The 8,828-nt window shown below is 41.6% G+C and overlaps 1 protein-coding gene across 2 annotated transcripts in view; it reads left to right on the forward strand.

Annotated features, from left to right (window-relative positions):
• SAE1 (SUMO1 activating enzyme subunit 1) overlaps positions 1 to 1,266 on the forward strand; it is a 43,120-nt gene extending 41,854 nt beyond the window's left edge. For both annotated transcript variants that reach the window (XM_088458110.1, XM_088458112.1), the window contains exons 8-9: positions 465 to 534; positions 622 to 1,266. In XM_088458110.1, coding sequence (XP_088314236.1) covers positions 465 to 534; positions 622 to 714 — 163 coding nt within the window. In that variant the 3' untranslated portion in view covers positions 715 to 1,266. The remainder of the gene's footprint in view (positions 1 to 464; positions 535 to 621) is intronic.
• The last annotated feature ends 7,562 nt before the right edge of the window (positions 1,267 to 8,828 follow it).

Raw genomic sequence — 8,828 nt, forward strand, 5'->3', positions numbered from 1 at the left:
AACTTAAAATACGCCCTCCTCACTGATGAAGTGCAACATTTTATACGAGACGTATCGCTACATCTACTGTGGCTATAGCGCTACATCACGTCTAAAATGTTGCCCTTCAAAATTAAAATATGCCCTCCTCACTGATTACGTGCAGGGTGCTAGAAATGAACACTACATGCTTATCCTTAAAACCTGTACTTCAGGGTGCCTTGAGGACCATGTTTGGGAACCCCTGGCTTAGAGGTTAAACCATTTAGTGCCATTACAGGCATTTAACGCCACATTCAACCTGGAATTTGTATTCTCTCAATTGTATGTTTAATTCACTGTTTATCAAGCTGACACCGATGTGACAATACCCCGAGTTATATCATTCCTGTTCCTGTTGTAGTTACAACTGCTGTATAACATAATCATTGAATGATACCATAATACCGTGGCATGTATAAACCTTCTTTTATGTTTTCCTCCAGCTATTGCTTTTCTGAAATGGCGCCTGTCTGTGCCGTTGTGGGAGGAGTTTTGGGACAGGAAATAGTGAAGGTGAGCTCATTACACGTGCGCAGAAATAAATACATATAATATGACCGTATATTTGTATTGACATAGTATTTATCTCTCCATCCCCAGGCCTTGTCCCAAAGAGATACTCCGCACAATAACTTCTTTTTCTTTGACGGGATTAAGAGCAGCGGCATTGTTGACTGCTTGGGCGCCAAGTGACAGGGAAAGACGCACAGTGGACGACATGGTTATGTAATGGGGAGATTTGGACCAATACAACAGCACTTTGTAAAATCCAACGGCTCTCTGTTAATCCTTGGCCAGTCTGCCTGGAAGAGTGAAGAGCTGCTGTTAAATTCCCACTTTGGTGTCTTGCTGCAGTGCAGTCAGTCTGAGCTCAGTCTCAGGATGCAGGAAGAAGTGTCTTCTATTAGGTCTGGATGGAATGAGTGGGGTTCATGTAGTGCCTCCTCCTCTTACTAACAATACGTCACCTCTTCTGCACTTCCCTGGCGAGACTCTGATTTCATGGCTGTCCACCGTTACAGGTTTCCACAGGGGGATCTATAGATTGGGCTCCTGAAATCAGGTGTAAGTTCATGTTCGATCCACCAGGCAGAAAAATACGGTTATGGGTTCTGCCAGGATTTCATCAAGCTGCCGTCATAGGTGCTTAGAGTTCCCATTGCTGTGGCCTGTTTTTTTTTGTTATGCTTTTTTGCTTTTGGGAATAAATTTTTACGTTTTTTTCAATAAAACCCTGTTAAGTCCTTTGTGTGTGGATCTGTATGTTGAAAATCCCAATGTAAAGATCTTCTATATAAGCACAACACATATAATGTACTCATTGGGGTTTATTAAAAGCTAGATTAAGGAATGATAAGTTTTCTTGTTATAGGACAGTGCTATGGTGATAGGTGGTCTGGGTGCAGAGCTCCGCCAGTCACTGTAGTTGTCGGTGTTGCTTTCCTCTGCCTGTATTCCTAGTATTATCGGTTTGCATCTTAATCGCCACGTGTAACATGAGAATAGCATAAAACTGTGTTTGGCCCCCTGTGCAAGGTACTAATAAGATATACCGTAACAACATTTTTGCAGTTGGTCTATATAATGCAAATTCGGGTCCTGGATGATGAGTTTTAACTATCTGGATGTAAATATTACTGAAGCTAGTATCCTTGGCAACGGAAATCAGAGTTTTATCCATCTTAAGAGCATCTGTCTTTCTTGAGTTGTTAAAGAACCGACAATAACTGCACCTGCTATAGAGCAGATATTGTATGTTCATAATGTTAAATGTAAATGGGGAGAGTGATTGGAGAAGTTACAGAGAGAGGTAACATCTTATGTACTTACCTGTAGCCTATTACATTTAAATTAACCCCATTAAATTTTTTATATTAAATGAATGTGGTTAGTCTGTATTGAGTCCTGTCTTTTCAGCCTCTATTAATGCCATCTAATACTGTAGGTAGCCTAGAATATTTTAAAATTTTTCATAATTAGATGGGGGTACAGAAATTAAAAGGAAGGGAAAGTTAAAAAGGGCCTGATTCATTTTGGGTGGTAACTGCAACAGCGTAGCCATGGTTAGTGTTAATCATTCACACATTACATAAACACTATCCAATACAAGAAATGGGGACAGACTTAAGATATATTTCACGTTCATGTTACTGCTGAATATGTGAACCATACACGTGGCTCAGCATAAGGTATAATGATTCCTCCGCCTTCTCCTTTTCCTCTGGGCTTCACATGCATTTTCATTCTGTTGAGAATGCAGGAACATTTTAAGAAGCATTTATGCAGATGCACCATTATGGTTATAAAAGTGTTGAGAGATATAGAGCACCGGAAACTCACCGCGGTATTTTACCGTCCATCTGGGTTCCTGATACCCGTGGGATATCGCTGCACGGTGCCCAGCTCTTACCATGACAACCACTGGCATCATAATAAGTTAGATCTATGAACTTTGCTTCACATACAATTGTGTTGGAGACCACTTTGACAGGAGCATTCCTCTGTGTTTATTAACATATCACAGCTTGGGTTGTATACAAGTTGGTTGAGCTCATACCAGGCTGGCAACACGAGTTGCAATATTATCAACAACATATAACAATGGCCAATTACAGCTTCATGTCCTTAAACAACGATCACACCCAATACTCCAATTGAAAGCACTAAATTATGGATAATGGGCTAATTGTGGTCTGAAGATGGCTACCATCTTATGACTGCACTAAACAGGCCCAAATGAAAGAGGCACCCCGGATGCTTGGGCAGAGCGGCTGCATTGTATAATGTATGCCAGGTTGTATGCACGGAAAAGCAGAACTTGGCTGAGCTCCAATGATCTCTGCTGTTAGCGTTCTAATACTCCGATTGGCTGGAAGTTATCCTAGGCGTTCTAATACTCCGATTGGCTGGAAGTTATCCTAGGCGTTCTAATACTCCGATTGGCTGGAAGTTATCCTAGGCCGGTCCACTTCCTGCTTGTCTGTGTGTAACCAGTTTTCAAGAATGAATACAATAGTTGCCCTGACTCTGGTCAAACACACAATCTCGACCATCTGGCCTCCATGCTGCCTTCCTGTAGAATTTTTTTTTGCTGCCTTAGACAATTCTCACCTGTGGAGGTTGAAGAGTGATATATCCCTATAATACAGATATAGAAGACTTCATTGCATAAGCAGAAGACAAAGACCTAGAGATGGAAAATAATGCTTGAAATCCCTCCACTGTGCTCTCATAGAGCCAGGCTATGTAAGGTTAAACAATCCATGTGTCTTGTATCTGTGACTCACTGTTCTCTAGAAAGACAGGTTAATTTTGCTCCCTCGTTTAGTTCTAAAGACGTAGGCGGGCTGTCTGCAGCGGGAACATTATGCCTCGCCTGGTAATTTCCATATTGTCTAGCAATACTAGTCTGCGTGGTATCAACACCACTGATGGTGCCCATTGGAGGTGGCTGTTCTAACTATGCATATATCCCTTCCCTGCAGCCGTGTTGTCATGGTGAAATGCCTCTCTGTTCCTGTGCTCCAGATCATGGTCACGTGGACTCTATTATCCAGCTAGAAAAGCGCCAGATTAGTAAGGGCTCAGTGTCCGCCATGCTTTCGGGTTAGTGGGACTGGGGGAACGGATGGTGCATCATTCCTGTATGTCAGGGAGGACGGTTCCCTTTTTTTTGGTACCTGGCACCATCACAACATTTTTAATTCATGGTAGTCCAATAGTAACAAAATACAACCCTATACACACAATATGGGATTTGGTACAGAACCATAGATTGCCAGCTTGATTCTCCACATAAAAGGTGTATAAGAGACAAGCTATTTCTAAATCTATTAAACAGCTAATGTGGTGAATGGCAACTTTTGTGGCATTATTTGACCATGACAATGGTTAATATGTGCTATGCAGGTGAGTACTAATTCTCCATGGTAGCCTGAATAGAATGGGTGGCCTCAGCATCCATAAACCTCATCACAGGGTGCCACAAGAAGCTTTTTTTTTTTTCTTTTGCACTAACTTGTACTCTGTAATATACTCATACTGATTACAACTAATTAGCTTTCATTTGTATATAGTGCTGGTCAGTGTACTGTATATTGCTCTAGTTATAGTGGTTACAGATATGCAGATCCTACCTGTGTATAGTGCTGGTCAGTGTACTGTATATTGCTCTAGTTATATAGGTTACAGATATGCAGATCCTACCTGTGTATAGTGCTGGTCAGTGTACTGTATATTGCTCCAGTTATAGTGGTTACAGATATGCAGATCCTACCTGTGTATAGTGCTGGTCAGTGTACTGTATATTGCTCTAGTTATATAGGTTACAGATATGCAGATCCTACCTGTGTATAGTGCTGGTCAGTTCACTGTATATTGCTCTAGTTATAGTGGTTACAGATATGCAGATCCTACCTGTGTATAGTGCTGGTCAGTTCACTGTATATTGCTCTAGTTATAGTGGTTACAGATATGCAGATCCTACCTGTGTACAGTGCTGGTCAGTGCACTGTCTTCTCCAGTTATAGTGGTTACAGATGTGCAGGTCCTACCTGTGTATAGTGCTGGTCAGTGCTACAGACATTTGGATCCAGTCATTAATTACTGGAGAAGCAATTTGTAATTGGCTTCTGTAAGCTGGGCGGGGCTTTCTCTCTCCTTTTTAGAAATCAATCTGAAAGAAGGGATTCTCCATCCTTTGCCATGATCTACAGTCAAGTGCATAAATATTGGGACATTGACAGAATTTTCATATTTTGGCCTCTATTCACCACCACAATGGCTTTGAAATGAAACAAACAAGATGTGCTTTAACTGCAGACTTTCCGATTTAATTTGAGGGTAATTACATCCAAATCAGGTGAACGGTGTAGGAATTACAACTGTTTCTATATGTGCCTCCCACTTTTTAAGGGGCCAAAAGTAATAGGACTATCAACTCAAAAGCTATTTCATGGACAGGTGTGGGCTATTTCCTCGTTATTTCATTATCAATTAAGCAGGTAAAAGGTCTGGAGTTGATTCTAGGTGTGACATTTGCAATCAGTTGCTGTCGACTCTCAATATGAGATCCAAAAGCTGTCACTATCTGTGAAGCAAGCCATCATTAGGCTGAAAAATCAAAACAAACCCATCAAAGAGATAGCAAAAACATTAGGTGTGGCCAAATCAACTGTTTGGAACATTCTTAAAAAGAAAGAATGCACCAGAGAGCTCAGCAACACCAAAAGATCCGGGAGACCACGGAAAACAACTGTGGTGGATGACAGAAGAATTATTTCCCTGGTGAAGAAAAACCCCTTCACAACAGTTGGCCAAATCAAGAACACTCTCCAGGAGGTAGGTGTATATGTGTCAAAGTGAACAATCAAGAGAAGACTTCACAAGAGTGAATATAGAGGGTTCACCACAAGATGCAAACCATTGGTGAGCCACAAAAACAGGAAGACCAGATTAGAGTTTGCCAAACAACATCTAAAAAAGCCATTACAGTTCTGGAACAACATCCTATGGACAGATGAGACAAAGGTCAACTTGTACCAGAGTGATGGGAAGAGAAGAGTATGGAGAAGGAAAGCAACTGCTCATGATCCAAAACATACCACCTCATCAGTGAAGCATGGTGGTGGTAGTGTCATGGCGTGGGCATGTATGGCTGCCAATGGAACTGGTTCCCTTGTATTTATTGATGATGTGAATGCTGACAAAAGCAGCAGAATGAATTCTGAAGTGTTTTGGGCAATATTATATGCTCATATTCAGTCAAATGCTTCAGAACTCATTGGACGGCGCTTCACAGTGCAGATGGACAATGACCCGAAGCATACTGCAAAAGCAACCAAAGAGTTTTTTAAGGCTAAAAAGTGGAATGTTATGCAATGGCCAAGTCAATCCCCTGACCTGAATCTGATTGAGCATGCATTTCACTTGATGAAGACAAAACTGAAGGGAAAATGCCCCAAGAACAAGCAGGAACTGAAGACATTTGCAGTAGAGGCCTGGCAGAGCATCACCAGGGATGAAACCCAGCGTCTGGTGATGTCTATGCGTTCCAGACTTCAGGCTGTAATTGCTGCAAAGGATTTGCAACAAAGTATTAAAAAGTGAAAGTTAGATTTAGGATTGTTTAGTTTGTCCCATTACTTTTGGCCCCTTAAAAAGTGGGAGGCACATATAGAAACCGTTGTAATTCCTACACCGTTCATCTGATTTGGATGTAATTACCCTCAAATTAAATCTGAAAGTCTGCAGTTAAAGCAAATATTGTTTGTTTCATTTCAAAGCCATTGTGGTGGTGAATAGAGGCCAAAATATGAAAATTCTGTCAATGTCCCAATATTTATGCACCTGACTGTAGTTTATAAACCACCCTACCATTGTGCTTGCTGTGTGTAAAGTGATGACAAAGATATAGCTCTTGCAACAGGGACGGGTACCCTAAACCTATGCTATACTAGTAATGTTATATTAATGGCTCCCACTATTAATGTATGCCTGACACAGAGTACATGTGATTTACTGTACATCTTGTGAAGGGAGATCATAGCTGGTGGTAGTGAGGTTTCAGCATGAGGACAGGGACAAACAGGAAAGACATGTAATACTTCTCTGGCTCCAGGCCCAAGCTGTTTTGTTCCCACTACTCTGTGGCTGCAAAACAGGAATTCAGCCCTCGTATCACAGCCACTATGAGTCCTTACACTGTCTCATACAGGGCACAAGGAAGGAGGTTGATCAGAACTAGCTGTGGGGCTAGTTTTCTGGTTGCATTGGAGGCATTCCTCCATCTTGTGCTTGGCATGAGGAACACCAGCTGACTTTACATCAACTTCATATTTTAATGTTGTTCTGTTTTTTTTTTTTGTCTTGTGTTTTTTTCTTTTTTTCAATCTATTTCATTATTAGTTAGATTAGATCTTATTAATACGAGTTCCCCACCAGTCATGTGTTTTGAGGTCAGTCTAAAGGGCAAGACCTGACTTTCAGTATACTGATTGCTGTATGTAGCAATACAGAAGCGGAAGACGTACAACCTTTCTGGAGTCACGTTCAGTCATTTGTAGTCTGCTGGCCAATCAGTATTGCTATGACAGATTATCAATGTGAGGAGGCTTAGCGTGTGATTAGTGTAATATACATAAATGCAGCGTCAGCCATAGCGTTTGGCTTTAGAAGCCTGGCATCTCTGGGTACCCGAGATATGAATGCAGCTGCAAGGCTCATCTTCCTTGCCAAACGTTCATCGTCTGCTGCCCCGCTCTGTCAGTGCCTCCATTGGTTGCCGGTTTTCTACCGTATTCAATACAAAATACTTTTACTTACACATAAGGCCATTAACCGAATTACACCAACATACATCTCTTCACTCATCTCAAAATATCTCCCAATCCGACCTCTCCGCTCAGCACAAGATCTGCGTCTCTCATCCCCATGCATTACTTACTCCCATTTACGGTTATAGGACTTTCTTTGGGCTGCACCCACTCTATGGAATGCCTTACCACGCACAATAAGACTTACCTCTAGTCTTCAATCCTTTAAGCGTTCCCTGAAAACTCACCTCTTCAGACAAGCTTATCAGATTCCAGAACCGACCACATAACCTTCATAGCTTCCATGTCTTATTACACCCCCTCTCACAGTCCACACATTACCTCACATATTGTCTTTCTTTCACATACTCCTGACATTTGGCCGACATTCTGGTGTGACTGGATCATGCAGCGCACCAAGAAACTCTGCATTCTGGCCGGACCAAATTGCAATATATAGCACCTATCCTTGTGTATCAATGCCTATTTCCCTATAGATTGTAAGCTTGCAAGCAGGGCCCTCTTACCTCTATGTTTGTCTGTTATTATCCTGTTTTGTTCTATAAATCTTTCCAATTGTAAAGCGCAACGGAATATGCTGCGCTATATAAGAAACTGTTAATAAATAAATATAGTATGAAACTGTCCATGGGTGAAAATCACAGATTGAGGTTACGTATATTTTGCAGGTTTAAAAACGGGTTACGGTATGTCCTTTGTAATGGTTGGGCCTATTTTTTGAACAATGGCTTAAGCGGGCCATTCACCAGACCAACTTTCCTCTAACCATCCAACTAGTTGGTTGGAATAAAAATCCGGTAATGCAGGGGAGCATATGACAATCAGCTATTTGCTCCCAAACACCAGAAAACATGAAAAAAGTCGTTCAGAGAATTTGGTTAAATCTGTTTGATTTAAATCACTTGTCTGCCTGTTTTCCTGTGCTAGGGAGCAAATGGCTGATTGTCATATGCGCCCATGCATTACCGGATTTTCATTCCAACCAACCATCTAGTTGGATGGTTAGAGGAAAGTTGGTCTGATGTATGGCCAGCTTTAGAGTATCTGACTGCCATTCTCAGTCAGGTGTCTCCCTTCTGTCATAGCCTCTGTGACTGCTTCATTCAGCTAGTTACTGACCCATTGTATTTGTGTATTAGATGTCATGGAATAGTTCAGTCCAGTCTCCTCCCTAATCATCAGCTCTCAACACATTGGAGGTGACATGGGCCAGCATCCCTGTACCCCTTGTAGTGTCCATACCTAGATAAGTGAGGCAACAACTGTACCATATAGTGGCCCCTCAGGGTATATAACCTTACTTTACCAACTATACATAAGCTACAGCACTTGAACAGAGTAGCAAAGTAAAGTATTGTAACACTGTGACAGCTATTGTCCAGGCCAGATGTCATTCTTGTCCACTGCTCCTCTTTTTTTGGCCAAACGTAAAGTTGAAAGTAATTTGGTCGTAATTGCTCCCACCTCACTAAA

Source organism: Taudactylus pleione, unplaced genomic scaffold (assembly GCF_031769625.1).
Source record: "Taudactylus pleione unplaced genomic scaffold, aTauple2 ptg000809l, whole genome shotgun sequence".
Classification (NCBI taxonomy): Eukaryota; Metazoa; Chordata; class Amphibia; order Anura; family Myobatrachidae; genus Taudactylus; species Taudactylus pleione.